Source organism: Daphnia pulicaria, chromosome 8 (assembly GCF_021234035.1).
Source record: "Daphnia pulicaria isolate SC F1-1A chromosome 8, SC_F0-13Bv2, whole genome shotgun sequence".
NCBI lineage: Eukaryota > Metazoa > Arthropoda > Branchiopoda > Diplostraca > Daphniidae > Daphnia > Daphnia pulicaria.
Genome location: NC_060920.1, coordinates 127,356 through 149,932, shown reverse-complemented (window position 1 = coordinate 149,932; position 22,577 = coordinate 127,356). Strand labels below are relative to the sequence as shown.

Below are 22,577 nucleotides of genomic sequence, written 5' to 3'. Positions count from 1 at the left end.
AATAATAATTAACTATCCATAGAAGCCACAACGGAAATATTTCTTAATAAAGCAGAAAAATCTTGGTTAAGAAGGTGATGATACAAAAAAAAATAACGCGTTGAGTTTTTTTCACATTTTTAAGCAACCTGGCTCCCACAAATTAGGTGTATGATGTAATAAGCTAAGCTCATTTTGTATTTTTGTTTCTTGAAGACTTTGTCGCAAAAATTCTGCGTTTTACCTCTAATCCCTTGAAAACTGGAAACAGGTAGGGCTACAAGAATACAACCTAATTAAGTAATTAGATAACATTAAAAATAAAACACAAAACAAAATAAAGCATAAAGATCTTTCCACACCACATTTCCCTCCATTTAACCATAGCTCCTTCCCACTGTTTACTATCGTTCTATGTGAATGGTGTTTCATTTTTCAATCGCTAAAAAATGGCTTGTATATCATAGAAATCTTGCTACATTTTTCTTATGTGACACTTTTAGTTTACAATTTAAATTTAAATTGGTATAGTTTCTGCATTATTTGTTCCAGTAATTCCTTCCAAAGTTCATATTTCACTTTTAAATAAGGTAACAAATCGTACGTCCATCCGTTTATTGTGTGTTGAATGAAAACATTTTTGTGTTGTAGAATGGAGGATCAGCTAGAGGAAAAAGACGTACTGGAAATGGGAAACTGGAACAGCGAATACGATATCGCCGAGGAAGAAGAAGAACGGCTTCTCGAGGAACATGAAATAACAACAGAAAGCAAACATGGATTCCCCTATGAGAGTGAACAAAACTTTTCCGACATTGAATATGAAGCCCCTGAAGTTGAGGAGGATATTTTAGATCTGGGACTCAATGAAGATATTATTGAATACGAAGAAGTATCCACAAATCGCCAAGAAGCCTCCAAGGAGTTGAAAAAGAACACGTCAGCACAACCCAATCAAGGACTTGAAACATGCTCAACCAGTCAGAAAACTGGTACTGTTGACAGTGCTCCGACTCTAAGCCCCCATAAAAATGTTAGCGTCAGGAGTGGACAGCCTGCCAGTTCCTTCAAAAATTTCAACTTCAAACGCCAACCAAATTTCCCTATCCCTGTTCAGATGCGTAATGCACCTCCTTCCAGGATGACGTCTCCAGGATTTCATCATCAAAGACCACATTTTGATGGTCCAAATAGACCTCTGATAGGAAGAGCTCCATCAATGATGGACTACCATGGAGCTCGCAGTGGGTTTTCAAGACATCCAATGCAGATTGGATGTGAGCCATTATTCGTTCAAGATTTTCATCATGGTTTCCCAGCACAAAGATTTCAAAGATTCCCCATTAAAGATCATCACTTAGTCAATCATCCCCAATTCATGGATTATGATAGAAACAATAGTATCAATCGACTGTTCATCAATCCCCACTATCAAGGTTCAGTGACAGTACAGAATGGTTGCGCCACTCGAGTGACTCCTTTAACTGAGCCCAGGTTAAACTTCTCACATTCTGACAACGCACCTCCTCCTCGTTTTGCGTTTCAAGCTCGACATCAGCGTCCTCCTCCTGGTCCAAATTTAGCGAATGCCCCAAGACCTGCATCTTTTGCCCCAATGCGATTTACCCTTCAGTCCAATTTGCCTCCGCCTCGCTTGAATGGACCCATCGACCAAATCTCTCCCCCGCGCTTCAAGAATGCCCATCCGCAGAATTTAATGGATATGATCCTACCAGCTCCTTTCGGCGATGGGCCATTACGAGCCCCATACCATCCTGAACAACAACGGACCCAAAGATTTCGGTTTAACTCGTTTGACCCTCCTCCTCCTCATTCTTACGATCCTTCGTCTTCACAGCCCGTGCGATTCCTTACGCCACTTTCAACAGCATCTAAACGACCTGCCCCAACTGAAGCCTCAGTTACTGCTCCTCTTAAGCAACTGCGACTTGGACCGACAGGCAACATCCAGGTTATGCGAACCTTTGCATCCCCAAATGTTTCGCTCACCTGTCCGCCTCCGAAAACCGTAACCAATGTATTACCACCCGGAAGTGCTGCTCTCACACAGGTTCCTCCGCCAAACATTCGGCCTCCGCAGCTTTCAGCCCCAATCAGAAAGCCTGCAATGAATTCTTCCGCTACACCAGTCATACCAACGACGGTTTCACCTTCATCGACAATTCAGTCTTCTGCGGTGCCTGCACCAATCGTGTCCGAATCAACTAGTGCTAGCACCAGCAACGTCACAGAAGATGTCTCGTCAGAAATGAAAGAGTAAGTTGTACTGGAATCATTCACTATCAAGTCATTTTAACTAACATGTTGTATTTACAGTTATCTCGAAAAGATGGAGGAACAACGGAAGAAACGTGAAGAAGTATTAAAAATGAAAGAAGAAAGGAGACGTCAGAAATTAGCTACGATGGCTGGCAAAGCTGAGTTTATTGCAATCCCCAGTTTCCCCACACAACCTGGAAATAGCGGAACTGGTAAATTTAAATTAATAATCGATTTGTCGGGCAATTTAATTTAATTTTAATTTATTTAGCTAATCCATCGACTACAACTGTGTCGCCGACGTCCAGATTACCCGAAGCTAACAAGCCACCCAACACAAATGTACATCATTCACCGTTTTCACGCTTGGATGGGGGTTCTTCACTCCCGCAAACGGGATCGTCTACTGTCAAGGAAAACAGTGTATCACCAACTTTGTAAATGTTTTTCTTTTTTTCTTTAACAATTATTACACGGACTGATGCATTTTTAACACGTTTAATCTGACCGCAATTTATTTTCCCTTTCATTCTACAGACGAAAAACTGTTTTAGTTAAACCAACGCCGACAGTGCAAACTTCGGTTCGGGCGATTCCTCAAGCTGCTGTCGGAGTCAACCGACGATATAAAATCATCATAGTCAAGAATAAAAGCGGAAAAATTCTCGAAAAAAGAAGGGTAAATAAACTCATTCTCTAAACCTTTGAAATAACTGATTATATAATCCCGTTTGAATTCAAATAATTTTCAGGTTCCCATTGATGAACCCTCATCAGGCAATAATCATGACAACAACCCTTTAGGTCACATGACTCACCCTCCCCCGTCCTCTTTACTTCAGACTCCGGTAATTTCTGAATAAAAATTTTTGCATTTCAGTGTACAGTAATAAAAATGGATTTGACGTTTCTTGTGACTGAAGGCTCGCATCAGTGAAACCGTAACTATCGAAAATTTGAATATGAATGCTACCGAAGATTACGTGTGGAAACTGTGCCAGATGTTTGGTCCTGTTCAAGTGAGTTTTTATTTAAAAATTGATCTTAGCTCAATTATCTAATGAATTTTTATGTGTTCCTATTAGGAGGTTTATCCTAAATTACAGGAAGGTAAAGCGATTGTGAGATTTTCTTCCTCCAGTGGAGCCAATAATTTCATTACTAATCATAACACTCCGGGGATCTGTGTGCGTTTCTTGTGATGCAATTTGTGAAGCTTTTTCGTTTTATTGGCGTGTCAGAACTTCGTGTTTATAAAAAGGCATATTCAAAAATAAGGCCTTGAATCATTTCACATTTACTTCGGTTTTTTTCAATGATGTGGTGTTGTTGTTGTACTGCTTGCTTGACAATGACATCGGCAATTAAAGAAATCAACCGCTGTTTCGTGTCGTGAAAAAAAAAATATATACATATAAAAATGGAACTTTTTTTTTTAAATCTTGATTTGTGAATAACGAAATAGATGAATAGTCAAACATTTGATGCGCATTAGAATAAAGAATCCAGAGCGCATTAGCTTCTTGTTAACTGATTTCTTATGTCAACGGGGGTAAAAGCAACGAACCCAAACTGGTAGTGAGTCCTAGATACTGTTGACTCCGTAAACAGTTGGCGGCATCTTTTTTTGAAAAAAGAAACGATAGTATACATTTGTTATTTGAAAAGGTGTGTATTCCGTTGACTTTCCCTCTGAGTTTGATTCCTTTTAAGGCGTTGCAGAGAACTCACGTCTGTTTAATAAACGTTGATCTACCTATGCTGAGTTTCTGGAGGGTAACATTCCAAAAGAGGAAGAAACCAACAAAGAAACCCCCACAAGCGATATGCTCTCAGCAGCCAGCAGTTTAGGAACGCAGGGAAATTTAAAGGTTTTCTGTGAACAACAAGTTTTTATTTAGCAAAGGCTGCGCCTAAAGCGAAATTGCAGTGGCATTTTGCCATGCAGTTAATTACGTACATATGAGATAAAAAGGTATGGCGACAGTAGAACTCTAAAGACATAAGAACTTCTTTTTTTTAATATTATTAAAAATACCCGACAATAGAACTCCACTACGCGACAATAGAACTCCAATAAGTTCGCCGTTGGAGTTCTACTGTCGCATACAAAGAAATTTTTGAAAATTATTTAAAATATTGGGGTTCTATTGGCGGTGGAGTTCTTCTGTCAGCAACCCGAACAAAACACGTCAAGTTTCACAGTTTCCATACACAGAAACTATTTTTATTAGGGTAATTTAATAGCCTAAATGTTCCTGTCGTCGTTGGTGGTAAAATCATTTGTTGCCAAATTATTCCTGTTTTACTGGCCCATGTTGCGATTTCTCTTGTGTAAATTAAGCAACATGCGTAGGACTACCGCGTTTATTTATTAACTGCGTCCCGTCTCCCGGAACCTGCCCGGAACGTCCTCATAGCCATGCGAAACGGATAGGATTATCATCTATAACTTATTCCAATTCCAACGAATGACCTTATTATATATTATATATCAATTATTTATGTCCAAAATAATTTTATTTCCTCTTGGCTTCCGAGAAAATCCTGAAGAGTTTTTAAATATTTATATCGATATCTTAGCAAGACTAATTAATTAGATAATTAGTGTGTGTCGTCTGCTCTCGTTTTGTTTTCAAAAAAGAGACGGACGAAGTTTTGGAACCGTGCCTGCACGAGAAATAGCAATTAAAAATTACGAAAATGTCGTCATCGTGTGAACTTTTGGAGTCTCTTGGGTGTCGGGACTCTTTATTGAGTCGCTTCATAGCTACACATCGAAATATGGATCCGTATCTGCTGTTTGACAGGTAAATAAAACCAGAATACTTACTAAGTGTCTTGCTAGGGATATTTTAATGTTGCATTACTTGTTTGAAAGCAGTGACACATGAAAACCTTTTATTCTTCTGTTTATTAAAAATTATGGCTTACCCACTGTCTCATTTGTTACTTTTCCTTGCTTGTTGTTATTTCTGTCTACATTTTTCGTAACCAATTTTTGATTTTTGATTTAGATAAACAGCATCCCTTTCCACTGGAGAAACTACCCATGTCGGTCGAGTTACTCTTCTTCTCCTTTCTTTAAATGTCTTCGTGTGTTGGTGTATTCACGAGGGCGCCGTTCCTCCTATCCCGTCTGGTGGATTCAATTTTTCACGGATGGATGGAGCACTTGTGGATGCTTGACTGGCTAAATTGCCCAGCCTCCAAGGTAAGAAAAATCTATACTCTATCTTTCCTTTTTGACTATTGAGTGGGCGTTGATTTTAAATCGTTACAGATTACGATTATTCCTGAGCTAGGCGGTTGGGGGTTCATTAAATAATCAATGGAAGTGGGAACTTATAATTGAAAATTTTAAAATAACTCTTGTACTGCAGATAAGGCCCGCTGTTATACCTCACAACTATGTATGTGGGTAAACAATCAAATGCAAAATATTTCAACTTTACACACTTCAAGCAAAGTAGACCTATATACTAGAATTTTAAGACCGAGAGGGACCTGCTATTTGCTGATTATTAGTTATGCATCCGCATCTGTAACTACCCGGCTAGAACTGAAGCACAAGACAAATGAGTCGTTTGAAAGATGTTCCAATGACCTAAAAATTTAGAGCAAAAGGTGGAGATCTATGATATGTCGCGCTTGATGTCGAAGAATTAGGTCACTAGCGGTCAGCTGCCGCCGAAACCATCGTTTCTGGGATCTTGTTTATCTTCTGTTTATCATTCATGCCAGAGGGAGGCCTTATACTACTTTATTCCTATATCCACCCTCCTCCTGTTCTAGTGTAGAATAACAATTTCGTTAAAGATTATGAAGCCATTACGAACAATTATAAACACTTATAAATAAATGAATTGATTATGAACATAAAAACAAAACTGAGCTATCATCCACAGCAGCCCATTACTTGCTGGTAATTCTTCAACTAAAAAATTATTGATGCGTGCGCAAATCTAACCGAAGGCACGTGTTTCAAATAAAACAATTATTTTCGTTCATGGAATTTGTTTGTGCATTATGTGTAGCTCGTATTAAGGTAAAGCTGTTAATTAATTTTAAAAAATTAAAACAGTGAATTCAAATTGGGTTTCGCCCAACATCTAACCGTATTCTTGGAAAATATCTGCATCCTGCTTTAGGTGTGTTACATTTCAACCGTAGATAAAAGAACCGCAATATTTGGCCGTAAGGTCATCAGTCTCATTAATTCATGTCATACTTGCTGGACCAGTTTGATTTTATTTGCTTTTTTTCGTACATTTCCTATGCGTTGCAAAAGGGCACATTTCCCGTTAGATCTGAAATAGACACTGTCATACATTGCAGTTTCACACGGTGACGTCTCGTGTTAATTTGCATTGAGATATTTCCATCCAGTTACGCTAGATAATTAGGCTGAAAAAAAGAATAGAAGAAATACAGGAGCGTCTGTCGATTCCCTATTCTTTTTTTTGTATTGGTTTTTCCCGGGTTAAAAGCGACACGTGGACAGGTTAGCCAGTTCGTCCAGCAATGGAGGGGGGCAGGTGCACGCGGGGTTGCATAAAAGGACAGGACGGTCACCGTTCTCACTCAGTTTGCTTCTCTGGCTCCATCCAACTCTTAGCTTGACCGTCCTGCCATCGAGGAGAGAGAGCAGTTGCAGTCGGTAAACAAATTTAATTTGATACATTTGAAAATTAAGGAACATTTTTTAAAAATATCTTGTTGGTCATCAACAGAGTGGATTAATTTAAGCTCATTCTAATTCGGTGAAAAACTGATTAAAATGTGGCAGACTTTGTTTATCGTCACCGTCTTGATTCTCCAAGTTACCTTGGCGGCACAGCCTCGTGAGTCAGGTAATTGACAGTTTGAAATTTGATCCTATATTGTTTAGCGGAAATAATTGACAATCTTCTTTTTCTGTATTGCTTTAGACGAAAATGAAATAAAGGCCAATGCATTACCGGATCGTCTGGCCAAACGAGTATGTTACTTCAGCAACTGGGCCGTCTACCGTCCTGGAAAAGGATCGTACGACATCGACGATATCCCCGGTGAAATGTGTACGCACATCATCTATTCCTTCTGCGGCGTTAGTAACGTCACCTGGGGTGTTCTCGTTTTGGATCAAGAGGTAACGCCTTTTCTTCTATTTTTATTTTAAAATTTTGAATATAATGTTTTAAAATCCTGATGTAAATAGCGAGACATTGATAATGGAGGCTATGCCAAATTTGTCGCCTTGAAAAACAAATATCCCAACTTGAAACCCATGTTGGCAGTAGGCGGATGGGGTGAAGGTGGTAAGAAATATTCGCAGATGGCATCTGTTCCGGCTCGCCGTCAATCCTTTGTTAGCAGTGTCGTAGGTAAAGAAATAATTTAAATTCTTATCCAACGTGTTCTCGTTTATTTTGTGTAACTTGTTTAATTAATTTTCGTTTCTTTTTCGCTTGAATTATAGAGTACATGAATCAGTATGGATTCGATGGATTCGATCTTGATTGGGAATACCCCGGCGCTGCAGATCGTGGAGGCACTTATGCCGACAAGGAAACCTTCCTTACCCTTGTTCGAGAATTGCGTGCTGCTTTCGATGCTGTTGGCAAAGGATGGGAATTGACTGCTGCGGTAAGTTGCGCGGCAAATTCAAAAATAGTATTAGCGGAATTAATCAACTGTGCTATTCATAATTAGGTTCCAGTTGCCAAATTCCGTTTGCAGGAGGGATATCATGTCCCGGAGTTGTGCCAGTAAGTTGAATTATTATCCTAATTATTGTTTTCTTGCATTCCAGTTCTTGATAGAATTTCATATTCGTTTTTTGAATTAACCGTTTAGATTGCTTGATGCTATTCACGTTATGACATATGATCTGCGAGGAAATTGGGTAGGATTTGCTGACGTTCATTCTCAACTCTACCGAAGACCTGGCCTTGATCAATACGCATACGAAAAACTTAACGTGGTAATTATACACAATGCCATGGATCAGAAATGTGATTTAATTGCGTCGGAAACTTAGTGGACATTTCTTTGTAATTTTAATTAGAACGATGGCCTGTTGCTCTGGGAAGAATTCGGATGCCCGAGAGATAAGGTTTGTTTATATTCATTGGTCAATTTTGAATCTGTTTAAAAAGTAATATTTTATTTCTTCACAATCAGCTTGTCGTTGGAACTCCATTTTATGGCCGCACGTATACTTTGGGTGACCCCAAAAGCACCGATTTGGGAGCGTAAGTTCATTTTACATTGTTCAACAAATCGGATGTATAACTTAACTATTAAATAAATATGAATAGATACATCGTCAAGTGGGCAGGAGGCGGTGAACCCGGTCCATTTACTAATGCGTCCGGCTTTATGGCTCATTACGAGGTATTAATACGATTAGTGCGGCGTTAGATAATTTCGTGAAATATTCTAACATTTGAAAAATTTGTAATTAGATTTGCGTGAAACATCTGGATCCAGCTGATGGATGGGTTAAGCGATACGACGATGTCGGCAAAGTACCTTTCACTCACAAAGGTATTTCTTCTATATTTAATTCACGTTCAATTCTTTAATAATGTACAATTTCAACTTCGTTTAGATCGCCAATGGATCGGCTATGAAGACGAAGATTCCTTAAAGATTAAAATGGACTTTATTCGTGCCAGAGGATACGGCGGGGCAATGACGTGGGCAATTGTGAGTAAAACTACTTGTATTAGCTTACACATTTTAGATTTTGATCATCTAATCTGATCTAATTACCGACACAATCCAATTTTTATCAGGACATGGATGATTTCCACAATCTTTGCGGAAAGGGCCATCATTCAATGACGAAGGTAATTGTCCGATAAACTTTTTATGAAACCCCCATAAGTCACTTAATTAATTATTATTATTTTTTTAATCCTCAGGTTCTTTATGATGGAATGAAAGACTATATTGTTCCAGTCCCACCTCCCATGACAACTACTACCGCTGTAAGTATACATTTGATTTACCTTACGCGATGCAAATGTCATTAACTTTTACTTTGTCTGTAATGCAATACTTAATTCATTTGGAAATAGGTAACATGGTGGAAACCTTGGCGTCCCGATCCCACAAAGTCACTTGACTCGGTACCGTCCACGACACAAAAGCCAAAAGAAGCAGTTAAGCTGGAAGAAACAGTTAAGCTGGAAGAAACAGTTCAGCCGGAAGAAATAGTTCAGCCTGTCGATGTCGCCGGACTAGATTGTAACAAACAAAGTTATTGGCCTCACGAAAAATGCGCCAAGGTAAGAAAAAACAGAAACATCATAGGCTCTTATTAGATCAAGTATTAATGGCCGTTAATTTTGTTTGCAAACAGTACTATTGGTGTGTTCAAGGATCTCCACGTTTGCTAGGTAAAACTATCATAACTTATAATAATAGAACAAGTTCAAAATTCGAATCAAAATAATTCAATGTGTTTGCCTATTGTTTCTTTAGAATGCCCCGGCGGATCTGTCTGGAATAGAGTAGGAAACTTTTGCGATTGGGCGAAGAACACGGACACTTCTACTTGCACACTCTAAGTTAACGAAACGGCTTTCACTCTCAATCTATTAATAAATTATGACTGCTAATTATACCGGATAATGTATGAACTGTATGGATGTGCGTACTCTTAACCAGAGATGAATAAAGGATGGTTACCTGTTACTCCGTTCACTGTTACTTCGTCACTTAATTATTATTTTTTAATTCAAAAGAAACCAATAAGATGAAACTTCAAACAAAAAGGGGAAGTTAAATTACAATCTGATTTTCAACCAGGCACAGGAAGGGGGAATAACAATTAAATTTTGATGACTTAACTTTGAGGAAGCTTAACAGATGTACTTGGGTAGTATGTTCAACAGTTATGTCAGTTCGCCATACTCCATCAAACGAACGTACTTTGGTTTAGTACTGTCAGGAGTTATTAGCGATGGGGTCAGTCCGTTAAGGTCGCCAATTTCCAGCAATGGGGCCAGGAGAGGCCGCCCATGTGCGCACTGGAATGGCACATCACATTGGCCAAGAGCTTTAACCAATTGTGAGCATTGTGTCAGAGTTAGTTCATCACCAAATCTGATCGCACCTAAGAAAACATTATAATAAAGTTATGGCTAGAAAGGAAATGAAAATAATTTTCTCTCTCGTTGATACCATGACACGCCAATGAATTTAAAACGTTCCGGATTTGTGCAGGCAATAAGCAGCTGGAAAGTCTTCCGTTTTTTGTGAATTCTGCAATAGTCTCGTCGATGAGGGCCACCACCAAGTCTTTGTACAACGAACTTCTTTTCCTTTGGATCTACAAATAAAAAAGACATCAATTATCTTTAACATTTTTACACACATTTTGCAACTGTTACCTCATTTGTTTCTCTTGCCAAAAAACAAGAAGGTACACGGGTCGCTGAAACAGTCGAATCGGTGAATTGCAGATGCAAGCCGAAACGAGTAAATTCGACGCTTAACTTTTGAATTAACTGCAGATCTCCGATTGGAAATGTCAACTGGAGATGCGGGTGAAGTGGCGAAGATAAAACTTGAATGTAGCCATCATCATTTTTGGTTGAATGCACTAAAAGGAAAATTTCCATCAATCAATTTAGTTCGTTGAAAAATGGAAGATTGTCTGGTACATTTTCTAAGGCAGGATTATTTATAAGAACCTACTTTGCATAAGCCTTTCCAAGCAAACTCGCTCATGAGCGGCATGTTGATCGATGAGGACGAGATAACGTTTCTCGTCTTCTCGAGTGATGCAGCAGATGAATTTTCGGTCAACTTGACTGACTACGTGAATGTTTCCCATCACAGATTTCGTGAATGTGCATTCCTTTTGCAACGCCGATGCGAACAGGCTACTGAGGTTCTTGACAGCAAGATTCGGTGGCATTTTCGGTTGAACCCAAAACGCATTTGTGGGATAATTTCGGCCAATTTTGAATTCTCTTTTAGAGTTGAAACGGTTGTCTATTTTCATGATGTAGATAAATTTTAAATAAAATAAAATTGATTGTTAATTTTTAATTACCGCTATCAGTTGAGACGTATCTTCTTTTGAGCGCTAGGCGATTTGAAGAATCCAAGGAAGAACGGTCTTCAATTTGGGTATTATCTTTTTCTTGCAGATTGCAAGTTGAGGTACTAGTTCCCATATCAGGGGGTATTGAAACTACTACATATTTAAATAATAATTAGCAATAACTTTAGCATTTGTTGATCTTTTTCCTATCAGTTAAATGCTAACATACCATTTTCTAAGTTGCCATTTTCCGGTTCTTGAATCAGTTGAGTATTCTCTGCCGCTTCTTCAACCTCTTCCCATAAACTAGCGAGGTGATTTGGACTTAGTAACAACGGCGGAGAGGAAACCCGACAGACATTTGGAGATTCTTTAACCCGCATTTCGAGGTTTTCTGGTGCATGGCTCACGAGTGGAATCGGAATTGAATTAGTGATTTTTCCATAAAACGATTGATCCGAAGAACCACTTTGTTCACAACGGAATGGCGAAGAAATTTTTGAGGTTTCCTGTATTAGCGTGCGCACACACGTTATATTACGCACAGTATTGCAAATTATTTTAATTGAAATGTACATACTGTTTTGATTTCCTGTTGAGGAGGGTAGAAGTCTAAACTTTTGATTGTCAGAGGTGAGGTTGTTGAATTCCCGTCACCATAAGCGGCGATAAGCCAACGCGATACGAACGCTGTCTTTTTTATGGGAGCTGAAATATAAATTAAATTTGAATTAGATTCTTGTGTGCAATGCCACAATTATATACTTAATAAATTAGGCATACCATGAGAAATAAATTGATCGAGCGAACTCTGAATCAACGATAGCAGCTCATTCCAATTTAAGAACGCAACTCCTCTATTGCCGTTCGAATCAACGGTAAATTTGCATACAGTTCGGGAACACTAGAAATAATTTGCAAACATTGGATAAAATTTTAATGATTAGATCCGCGAATAAATAAGATCTATTAGTAGGTATTAGTATAAAGGACAAATTTCGCCTTACCTTGATGTTCAAAATTATAGCGAAACGCTGTTCTTGGGAAGAAGTTAGATTCGATAAAACCGATGTGATCAAATCAACAATTTCTTTGGATTCGACAAGCTGGCTGTTAACAAATATAAACCAGGAACTTTCTCCCGGATGATTGATGAATAGACCTTTCACTTTGAAATGCCGACTTGAGCCACGAAACGGTATTATGCTCTCAGATTTAAACAACTGTTGAGCAGCAAGCATTGTGTTCTTCGCTTTCTTAGTTTGAAGAGAAGGAGGTTTGGAAGGATCAACTCGCAGTGAGAATGATATGTGTGAATGCAGTAAAAAGAAGCTTGCAATTAGTTTCTCTAGCGATAGATAGTCAAAATCAAATGTCTCTTCTGATGATGGTGGTCTAAAAAAATCAAAAACAGACACTGTTGTTCCTGATGTAGATCTTGTTCCAACACACTCAACATTGCGCCAAATTCCATTTTGGTAAAGTCTTTTGTACGACACACTTGAGTTTTTCACTTGGCTCTCTATTTCAAGAGAACTGCAGTGTTTGATAATCAAATGTAATGCTTCTTCTAGATGTTTATCAACAACCACGTTTTCAACATTTTGATTATTTCTAGAATATATAAAACAATTATAGTAAAACAATTTTTTCCTGTAGTAGTAAAAAAACGTACCTTGAACAGAACAGCTGAAGTTGTGTTGATCCAATTCCTCTTCCATTGTCAACTACTTGTAAAAATCTACTCATCCAATCAAGGCGTACAGCGATGCAGGTTGCATTGCCATGAATTGAATTTAACACCTACAGAAACAAAAAGTTAATAAACTGCATCCAAATCTGTAATTTGAAATACATACAAGTTCTTCTACATATTTCTGTGTTAAGATTGATTCACACATTTCTACCAATGGTTAATTTTTCCAACAAGAAATCCAATAACAGAACCACAGAACCAAGTCCAACAAGAATGTGTAAGCCAACTAGCCAACTACCTGCTTGGACACATCTTACAAATAAACTTGTTTAACTACACTTGAAATATCGGGATTGGGCAACACCCTTCAGTTTTATGTAATTATATAAACTAATGGGGAATATAATCTCGAAGAAAATACCTTAGAAGTTTAAAATTCGTACCAACCAGTACTCAAACGTAAACAAATCTTTTTCCAGACATGTGCTTGAAACGCCATCTGACGGCCAGTTTTTGTACTCCATGAGAAATTTTGGGAAAGTTCTAGAAACAGGTTTTGAAACAGGAAAAAACATTAAAATAAAGCAAATGGAGCTTAATCTATGGGGGTCGGGTGTGAGTAGCATAAATAAAAGGCGTCGCATGCTTAAAATCGGCACCCTTAGGTCTTTGCATATCCAGCTTATCCAGCGATTCCAGCCGTACAACTCCTTCCCAGATCCAGTCCAGCCGCAAGCTACACAAGGAGCATGTATAAACAATGTTTGTAGAAAAACCACCGTCTCCTCAGAAACGAGTGTAACAAGTGTAAGGACTTGAAAGAAAAAAAGGAAACCAGTAATCTGGTATTCCCGTCCAGTCATAAACCGCAGCATAAGCTTATTCCAAACAGCTTCTAAAGTCAGAGGGATCTGACGACAACTTGAGCGTTTCATTGTGAAATATTGTGAAACCATTTAAGGACACCGCACAGCTGCTCGAAAATATCTTACGTAACGAGGATTTAGATACGTCAATAGCACAGTCTTCTTAAATCCACACGAACACGGCGGTAAAATATTTAGAGGAAAAATATGAATGTAAACTAGGTACAAGTCGTTGAGATGTTCCAATTATGTATTTACATTCGACATCAATGGAAAGGGGAATTCCCTTTCTAGACACTTTCCGACAACAAAAACTTTCACTAAATTCCCCACTTATTTTAATAGCTAGATTACGGGTAATTTCAATTATCGCATCAAACGATCAACTTTCCAATAAAATGCTATTTCAAGTTAAAATGATAAACCTTCACATCAAATTAGCTTACATACAAGAACACTTAAAACTGTGTCACATAAACAGTACCAAATATATAGTGCGATCGAGTGACAACTGACATAACAAAATTAACTTTGCATTGAATATGCATTTGCATTCGAATTTAGTAATTTTGACAGTCCACACGAGGACGACGAGAGAACACATTCACCCGAATAATATATAGAGTAAATTATACGCGCACCAGGAATTGAAAAAGAAAAAAAGCTGTTTGAGAAAACTATCCGTTTTACAAGAGTTTCGAATGACTGAAAAGTGAAAGCTTCACCTCACCAGTCGGTACAGAAAAAAAAGGGGAAAATTAAGGCACTAAGTGCTTTTACAATGGAATATTAAGCATCGAGTTATACGTATAACCAAAGAAAGGTAAAAATTTCAAACGACAGTCATATCCTGCAAATAATTTGTGTGATTTTCTCAAGGTATAACAGCTTTTTTAAAAGCAATAATATAGTCTTCAACTTGAGTTTAGCCTCATGAGATCTGAGACAATAGCATGCTTTTCAATTCGCGGCGCAATAATTTACCTGTATTCGTTTTGGGGATTGCGTCGATGAACATGACTCCACCCTTGAGTCTTTTATGAGGAGCTACTTTGGCGTCGACAAACTCGGCAATGTCTTCCTTGGTGACAGAGACGCCATTTTTCTTGACGACATATGCGCGAGGAAGTTCACCAGACATATCATCGGGAATACCGATCACAGCTACATCCAAAACAGCCGGGTGGCGCCGTAAAACATCTTCCAGTTCAGATGGTGATACCTGTAGGGCAGATTTGTTTTATTAATTTGCACTAAGTAAAACCACATAAGGGAAAACATACCTGCAGTCCCTTAACCTTGATGAGCTCTTTGAGACGATCGACGATAAAGAACTGGTTTTGTTCATTGTAATAAGCAATATCTCCCGTGTGGAGCCATCCCGCGCTGTCGATGGTTTCTTCGGTGGCCTTCTCGTTTTTGTAATAACCTTTCATGACTTGAGGACCAAAAACGCACATCTCTCCTTCTTGTCCTGGTCCAAGCGATTCGCCAGTATTGAGATCCATAATTTTCACTCGGGTACGCGATACTGGCTCTCCGAATGAACCGATTTCGTTGTTGATGATTGGACTCATATGAGTGACGGGAGATGACTCTGTCATTCCGTAACCTAAATAAACAAATCAACATGTAAAAAATCTAATTCAACATTACTTTCGAATTTATTGTATGCACCTTCTTGCATTAGAATATCCCGTCTTCCCAATCGATCCATAAGCTTATTGGCCGCAGAGGGGCCCAATGGAGCGGCTCCACAAAAGACTGTGTGCAATCTGTGAAAGGCGTCTAATTTCAGGTCAGGGCGATGTCCAAGGAACGAAACCAATGGGGGAACCAGCTGCAGCATGGTTGGCTAAAATCAAAATATAACTAGTCACGTAATGTCGATTACTTGCGTTTTTTAAAACACGACTTACGTGATGTTGGTACAAGCAATTGAGAAACGATTCGCTTTCGAAACGCGGCAGGGTCACAAGTTTGGCACCGTGATCCAAACCGGTGAGCATTGTGCCGACCATTCCGTAAATGTGGAAAAATGGAAGCACGCAGATGTAAACTTCTTGAAAGGAGTCTGACACGTTATCTGTAGAGACCAAAATGAATTAAATAAACGGCATCAAAATAACGTGTTTAAACCATTCCATACTGGATGTTGTTGGAATAGGTCTAGCTGTTCCAGGATGAATGATTTGCTGAATGTTGGCGCAAATGTTTGAATGGGTGAGCATGACTCCCTTAGGAAGACCGGTCGTTCCACTAAAGTGTAAAAAAAGTAGCAATTATTTCACTACCCGAAAGAAAATAAAAGTCGAAAATGAATAATACCTTGAATAGGGCAGCACAAACATGTCATCAAATGGATCAAGCTGTCGAAAAAATGAGCAACAATTATTGAATTGAAAAATATGCAAAATAAAGACAATAAATACCTCAATGTTCTCGTCGAAAAGATCACCAGAATCTTGGAACATTTCCATCAGAGAAACAAATCCTTCTTGGGGTTCGCCAACTACAATGAGTTGACGAATTGACGGGCACATGCTGGCCACTTCACGGATAGTATCGGCCATTTGTGGGATAGTAACGATGACGGATGTTCCGGAATTTTGCATCTGGCGCGCAATTTCTTCGGCAGTGTAGATTGGGTTAACGGTAGTGACGGGCATACCGATGCCAGCGGCTCCAAGCATAGTAATCGGGAACTCTGGCAGATTGGGCAGGACCAATCCCAATACTTCGCCTTTTTTGAATCCCATTCTGACCAGGGCAGAGCCGAAACGACGGGTAAGCATGCGCACTTTGTCGTACGTATACTTGCGTCCAGTTATCCCACATTCCTGGAAATATATGAATAGGAAAATGAAGCTTATGTATATGGAAACCAGCCAAGGTAACAAATTGATCAGCGCATGTCACAACTTCCCGCGTCGTAGTTTAGCAACGTGCGCAAGGTTACGTCTGGATTGTTTGTTTGCCAAATTTACCCTTGAGGATGGGCGTGAGGCCACCAATTGTTTAATTCTCCGTAACAACAAATGCCCTTGGACATTATTACAAAATCAGCCAACGTGTTTGTGTTTACACACACACACTTCCATTACCGAGAATTTGAATGGTGAATAAAATATATCAAAACTTACCACAGCTGTGTGATTGGGCCATAGGGAAGCCTGGTCAAAGAATCTCTGCACCACCGTTTGACTGTGGAGAAAACAATCCTCGTGACGGGAATAGACGACATTGTCATTGATTCTTTCCGATGATAAGTTGACGCTCGAGGCGGTGCTGCTCCTGCGTCTAGACTGGAGTGAATTCTGGAGCTTTTGAAGCTGTTGGAGATGTTGGGGGCCCGTCGAAACACGAGCTGATAGTCCACTCAAATTAGCCAACGATTTGAAACACGGCAAGCGGAAACCAGCCATTGATTTGCCTAAAATCGATATTTGGTTAACTACATTAAATTGTTTTATAAAAAGAACCCATACTATGCTGCCTATATTCAACAGAGATGATAACAGGTTTTAAACGTTCGTGGGCCTGTTTTAGGGGGCTGCTAGATTATGGATAGAGAAAGGGACGGAAAAATATATAGGGACCGTACATTTTCCACTCATGACCCACTTTTGTAGTGAAATTCGTTGCCCATATAAATAAGATTGAAATGCCCTTAAGAATGACAGGAGTGTGCTAAACATTTACTTAACTTTCAACCCCAATATGCCCCCACAGTTTCAAACAATCAAAATGATTGACCCTGCATGTATAGAATAATAGGTGAAACATTATTTCTTACCTGTAATAATTGTTCTGGAAAGTTGAAGGGAGACTTGGAAATTTCGGTTGCTTACTAGTCGGCGGCTGGTTGTTCTCTGATGCCTGTTCAGCCCAATGCCCTGAGCTATACACTAACGGTGAGGAAGGGGAGGGGAAAATTTTTGAGTCTGTGTCGAGTTTAGGTCTTTGGGATCGCACCAAGTTTCTCAAAAACCCGCCCAATTCTTAATAACACACACACACACTGACAACTACCTTCTAGTAGTACACACACCTTCAGGAAAAAAGAAAAATAAACGTGGTGAAATAACGGAGAAAAAGAAAAAAGAAGTTTAGCACGTTTGAAACGCAATGACGTCGACTGTGTGTGGAGGCAGGTCTCTCTCGCTCAATATAGACAAAGTATACCCGGGCCACGCGAGTTTCTGCACACTGCGTCAAGTGTAGTAACACACCGCTAGGACTACTAAATATTAACGAATGACGTCAATTGAGAAAACAATTGTCGAATTCGACAACACCATTTCAATTATTCATGTGAGTTTTAAACTGTATTTATCTAAACGTTTCAAGAACGCTGAAATCTGAAACGTCATCTTAATTCGTTGGTTACATTGAGCAGAGTATACTTTGCTCGCGGGCAAAATTTCTTCTGTAATAAACAAAATGTTACGTGGGTTGGAAAAAAAGCGATTCACAAAAACTTGTTGTGGCTAAGAAAATACAGAGAAAGGATTTATGTAATTCACTAGACGAGACTTGTTAAACATATGGGCTAAACAAAATATCTTTTAGTTCAATTCATAGTTCTTGTGTTACTAATGTCCAAAGTCCAATGTTCAAATCAAATAATGAGTTCGCTGTGCTGTTACGATTGTAATTGAAGTCGCCGGAAATATTATCGATAATGATTTAGCAAAAATGAAAAATATCCGTTGGATGCAAATTTGGCTACGTGTATATAGTGGCGTCCGTATATGGTGCTGAAACGTTCGCTGTGAACTTTTTCTCTGTTGTTGTTTACATGGAATCGTCGCTAAAAGCGAAATGGAAAGGAAAAGAGGCGGGAGGAAGGTGATGGTGGTGGCTGCGTTCATTTTGGACTTTCGCCACCGAAATATTCGTCCAAAACATTTGGGTTGCCAATAAGCTCCACCCCGTTATGCGGTTCTGCAACTGCGCGAGGCGAAAAATAAAAGTTGGCGAAAACGGTAGATGAACGTGAATCGTAGTCGTGTGCAGTCGTGACGTCATCTCAAACTCAACGACCTCCGCCTCCCTGTGTTGTTGGCAAAAGCACGCGAAAGGCTGGAATATTGAACCGACCAATCCAGTTAGATCCACGCCTTCCTTCGAGAAGAATACGAATATTATGAATTTTGTTTTGCTTTTTATCCGCGTTTACGTCACGACAAACGCTGCGACACGTAGAGTCCACACACGGTGTGTGTTTTTGATGCCCTTGATGCAAGATCCTTCACAAAGGCGTGCAAGGAATGAATTTACAACTTGATTAATAGACCCAGCTTTAAAAAATTAAGATTTCGACTTTGTTTAATAACCGAATTAGAACACCGTCAGCTGATATTACGGATAACCGAGCGAATCAGGTTACACCTCGGGACCTCAAGGCCCTTCCTATAATTCTTTAACTGTGTTTATCAATGTCGTAATCGAATGTGTGACTAGTTCCGCTATATACCTGCTCCGACTACTATTTAGATTAAATCTTTTGAGACGCAAAAAAATGTTCAATGGGAAAGGAGCCAGGAACGATCGATTGTCAACTGCGAAGTTGCCTAGCTGGATCGATACATTCAGAGATGAAATATAAAGCTTCCGCGAACCAGTAAGATTCAGATTGACAAACGCTATTTCTCACAGAAAAGTGGAAAGAACAAGATGAAAAAACAGCCAGTTACAGTCTACAGCTTACGGTTGTATGAGATATTGAATACAAGGATATTACGGTGGTTCAGCAAATCATATGCTGGGCAGCAGGAAAAGACCTTTGCTCTTGCCCCACAAGCAAAAATCAAGGCGAAAAGGGTTTGAAAAAATAACTAATGGCCTTCAAGAAAACCTTCTGTGTGTTCAGACAATCTAACATCTGCCAAGCGCTACTCGCAACAATTTATTCGCTTTGAATTTAACAAAGTCCACTCGGCCCTTCTGAACTTTGGGGCATTATGTACTACACATTCTCTTCGTGTGTTCCGTGCACAAATAATAATAGAAATGAATTTTAAAATAAAATTTGAACGCAAGGTTCATCGTCTCCTCTTTCATCTGAAACTGCCAAATTGTTATTTTTAAATCGACTTAGCACAGTCATACGAGTATACTTCCTACTGCATTCCTTTTCTACTAGTTTTTAAATATAGCACTACTATGTATAGCTATTGTGTACGATTTAGTACAACACGGAATAGGAATCAACACTTGACCAAAATACCAAAAACTTGTAGGTGTCTTTCGCAATGTCCATTTCTGGTTCATTAATCCCACAAAACCCCAAAAAAGAGTTGCGTATTTCTTGACGCTTGCGCCATCTTTCAATAGGGTATGGCTTTGCGAACATTTGTCATTTTGGAAAGATAAAAAGATACTGCAATATGTTCGTAAAATCGAAAATCTGTAGCATTAATCAAGCTTTTATGAGCCTATATTTTGACAACACACAATAAAACTTTGAATTCTTAATTCTTTTAAAAATCTGTTACAGGACTCAAGGATTTTAAATGTTAAAAGAACTATACTAATTTATAACTTTAGCCAAAAAAACCGCAAGGTAAACTTCACCACGTTGGATTTCTCTGAACTACAAACATTGATACACACAAATACAAATTTGGTTGAGGCATACAATTTATCCGACAGCAAGAAAAAGGGAAGAAAAGTAACAGTACCGAAATTTTTTTCCTATTCATCTACGAATAATTAAACGAATTTTCCTTTTTTTTTAACACATTTTGCAGTTGAAGATCAACCTCTATAAAGACAATATAAGGTGAAAAGAACAACTATATCGCGTAGTATATAGTAAATACCAAATTAGGAAAAAAACCGAGTGAAGTCCAACGATGAACATATACTGTACACTGTAACGTAAGAGAACAATGGACAAGAACGAATTTGAAAAAAATAATAATGAACAGTGTAAGACAGAGAGCAAAAGAATTAATGTGGAATGAAAAATGTATAGAATAGTACACTTCGCGATCATGCTAAAAACGTATGGAACTAGACAATCGAAAGATATTACAACAGAATAATCGTGTATGGGGGAGCTTCTAATGTGTACATGCGCAAGATTAAAGGGTGTGCCATAAACCAGCAAAAAAAGCTACGATATCCTATAGGTTTCCGATCGTCGAGTCGTTTTGGATCTTCTGACTTAACACAAGTCAGGTGTTTCAGCCATCTGCTTCTTGATCCTCAAAAGCATTGTAGTGTACCATTGATCAAGCCGTGAAATGGAGTCATAATCCTTGACCGTTTCGGTGAATCCGTCTACATTGTGTTCTTCCATGTGACCAATGAGTGCCTTGATCAGCTTGCATTCTCGGGAATCCTATAAAAACAAATGAAGTTATTATTTAATTGAGGTCATCCAAACTGTTATTGAAAATCAACATTGTGTTGATCAGAAATAAATGGCATACCTGAAAAGCTGGATACATGTTCTCATATTGCTGGGCAGCATGTTGGGCATTCAACAAATCAATGCACAAGTGGCAAAGGGCAGCCCGGAAGAAGTACTCTTTAGCACTGTACTTCAACAGTGAATTATCCAGAGAAGCTGATGCAACTTGCTCATAAATCTGAATCGCCTTATGATAGTTTTCCAACTGGGCTGCATACTGAGCCACTTTCAAAAGGCATTTGTTGGCAGAGCTATTACTTTCCTCACCTGTGAATATAATATTTTAATTAAAATGTTAAAAAAAATAAAAACTCTACTACCTTTGAAATAATCAGCTGCTTGTTCATAATGTTGCACAGCTCTTTCGAGATCAGCCAATTCTGTTTCGTAAATCTCTGCAATGGTTTGATGGTGTTTGGCAGCAATAGAAAACCTTCCCATATCAGTATATATTTCAATAGCTTTGAGGAGGCAAGCAACAGCCTCTATTGAATTTAGAAAAGTATTAGTTGATATTAGATAAAAATAGAATATAACATGTAATGTTTACCATTGGGCTCAGATTTCTTATAACAGTTGCCTGCGTCAATGTAATTGGTGGCTGCATCATGACGTCCAGCAGCTTTAAGATGTAAAGCTGCTGCCTCACAAAAGGCTTGACCAGCTTGAGACCATTTTTTTGCCATTTTAAACAAGTTTGCTGCTCGTTGGTAGCATTCTATAGCCTCATCAACTTTGGATGATCCTCTACACAAATAATTCAATAATTAGAATGGGAGAATAATGCAACATACTTGAATGAATTACCCTCCAAATAGAGAACCAAAAAAGCTCTTTCCCGAGTTCAATTTCTTTTCGGCCTCGGCGATTAGTTGGGCTGCTTTTTGCTCGTTGTCGGCCATTGTGGATTACTCTAAAGTAAGTAAAATTATTTGCGTGTACATAACAAATGTGAATGATAAGACGTTAAATAAACGTACATTTTGCAACAAATGAATACAGCTGCACTTCTCTTGTCAGACAATATTACGTATATCGATCATGACATTCTGCATAACAAAGGCCGGCGAACTAGTATTGTTTAGTCCTTTACTGGTCAGTACGTGCTGCCACCTGCTGACAACATAGTAAAGGCAACATAGGTAAAGTGGCGTCTCCTAATACAGTAAAAGCGGTAAAACTGTCAGAAGTCGGACCAATTAAAAAAAAAAAAAAAAAATTAAATTCGATTCCTTACAAATGCCATCTTCACTTCATAACGCTATTGAACCACGCCATTTTCACCGATTG

At 38.8% G+C, this 22,577-nt stretch overlaps 5 protein-coding genes across 9 annotated transcripts; 2 read left to right on the top strand and 3 right to left on the bottom strand.

Moving 5' to 3' along the window:
* Window positions 1–168: 168 nt before the first annotated feature.
* On the top strand, window positions 169–3,685 carry LOC124352523 (arginine-glutamic acid dipeptide repeats protein-like). Its single transcript, XM_046802045.1, has 8 exons — window positions 169–250; window positions 631–2,256; window positions 2,317–2,471; window positions 2,531–2,696; window positions 2,797–2,938; window positions 3,012–3,107; window positions 3,183–3,278; window positions 3,345–3,685. The coding sequence occupies exons 2-8, from the start codon at window positions 632–634 to the stop codon at window positions 3,459–3,461; spliced, it is 2,397 nt and encodes a 798-aa protein (XP_046658001.1). The 5' UTR covers window positions 169–250; window position 631; the 3' UTR covers window positions 3,462–3,685.
* Window positions 3,686–6,767: 3,082 nt separating this feature from the next.
* LOC124311771 (endochitinase-like) lies at window positions 6,768–9,945 on the top strand. The gene is made up of 17 exons (XM_046776113.1): window positions 6,768–6,919; window positions 6,993–7,112; window positions 7,191–7,390; window positions 7,460–7,625; window positions 7,721–7,887; window positions 7,954–8,009; window positions 8,098–8,224; window positions 8,309–8,356; window positions 8,425–8,495; window positions 8,562–8,637; window positions 8,709–8,790; window positions 8,855–8,952; window positions 9,042–9,095; window positions 9,171–9,236; window positions 9,327–9,536; window positions 9,611–9,647; window positions 9,733–9,945. Exons 2-17 carry the CDS (start codon window positions 7,040–7,042, stop codon window positions 9,816–9,818), a joined length of 1,617 nt encoding a protein of 538 aa, XP_046632069.1. The 5' UTR covers window positions 6,768–6,919; window positions 6,993–7,039; the 3' UTR covers window positions 9,819–9,945.
* On the bottom strand, window positions 9,786–14,053 carry LOC124311769 (DNA mismatch repair protein Mlh3-like). 5 transcript variants are annotated; one of them, XM_046776108.1, is made up of 12 exons: window positions 13,420–14,002; window positions 13,162–13,310; window positions 12,978–13,105; window positions 12,310–12,916; window positions 12,086–12,206; window positions 11,883–12,010; window positions 11,532–11,811; window positions 11,312–11,455; window positions 10,951–11,250; window positions 10,644–10,855; window positions 10,435–10,582; window positions 9,786–10,366 (listed from the first exon to the last, which is right to left on the bottom strand). In XM_046776108.1, the coding sequence occupies exons 2-12, from the start codon at window positions 13,201–13,203 to the stop codon at window positions 10,146–10,148; spliced, it is 2,331 nt and encodes a 776-aa protein (XP_046632064.1). In that variant the 5' UTR covers window positions 13,204–13,310; window positions 13,420–14,002; the 3' UTR covers window positions 9,786–10,145. The 5 variants fall into 5 exon arrangements, with proteins under 5 accessions (XP_046632064.1, XP_046632065.1, XP_046632063.1 ...); XM_046776109.1 differs by having other exon boundaries at window positions 13,162–13,296; XM_046776107.1 differs by lacking the exon at window positions 13,162–13,310 and having other exon boundaries at window positions 13,442–13,541; window positions 13,658–14,002.
* A 43-nt stretch (window positions 14,054–14,096) lies between these two features.
* LOC124311770 (4-coumarate--CoA ligase 3-like) lies at window positions 14,097–18,010 on the bottom strand. The gene is made up of 9 exons (XM_046776112.1): window positions 17,661–18,010; window positions 17,008–17,297; window positions 16,297–16,704; window positions 16,193–16,233; window positions 16,014–16,123; window positions 15,784–15,950; window positions 15,542–15,719; window positions 15,148–15,476; window positions 14,097–15,086 (listed from the first exon to the last, which is right to left on the bottom strand). The coding sequence occupies exons 2-9, from the start codon at window positions 17,287–17,289 to the stop codon at window positions 14,796–14,798; spliced, it is 1,806 nt and encodes a 601-aa protein (XP_046632068.1). The 5' UTR covers window positions 17,290–17,297; window positions 17,661–18,010; the 3' UTR covers window positions 14,097–14,795.
* A 2,423-nt stretch (window positions 18,011–20,433) lies between these two features.
* LOC124311772 (alpha-soluble NSF attachment protein-like) lies at window positions 20,434–22,395 on the bottom strand. Its single transcript, XM_046776114.1, has 6 exons — window positions 22,268–22,395; window positions 22,095–22,200; window positions 21,838–22,034; window positions 21,608–21,772; window positions 21,307–21,554; window positions 20,434–21,215 (listed from the first exon to the last, which is right to left on the bottom strand). The coding sequence occupies exons 2-6, from the start codon at window positions 22,187–22,189 to the stop codon at window positions 21,039–21,041; spliced, it is 882 nt and encodes a 293-aa protein (XP_046632070.1). The 5' UTR covers window positions 22,190–22,200; window positions 22,268–22,395; the 3' UTR covers window positions 20,434–21,038.
* Between the last annotated feature and the right edge of the window lie 182 nt (window positions 22,396–22,577).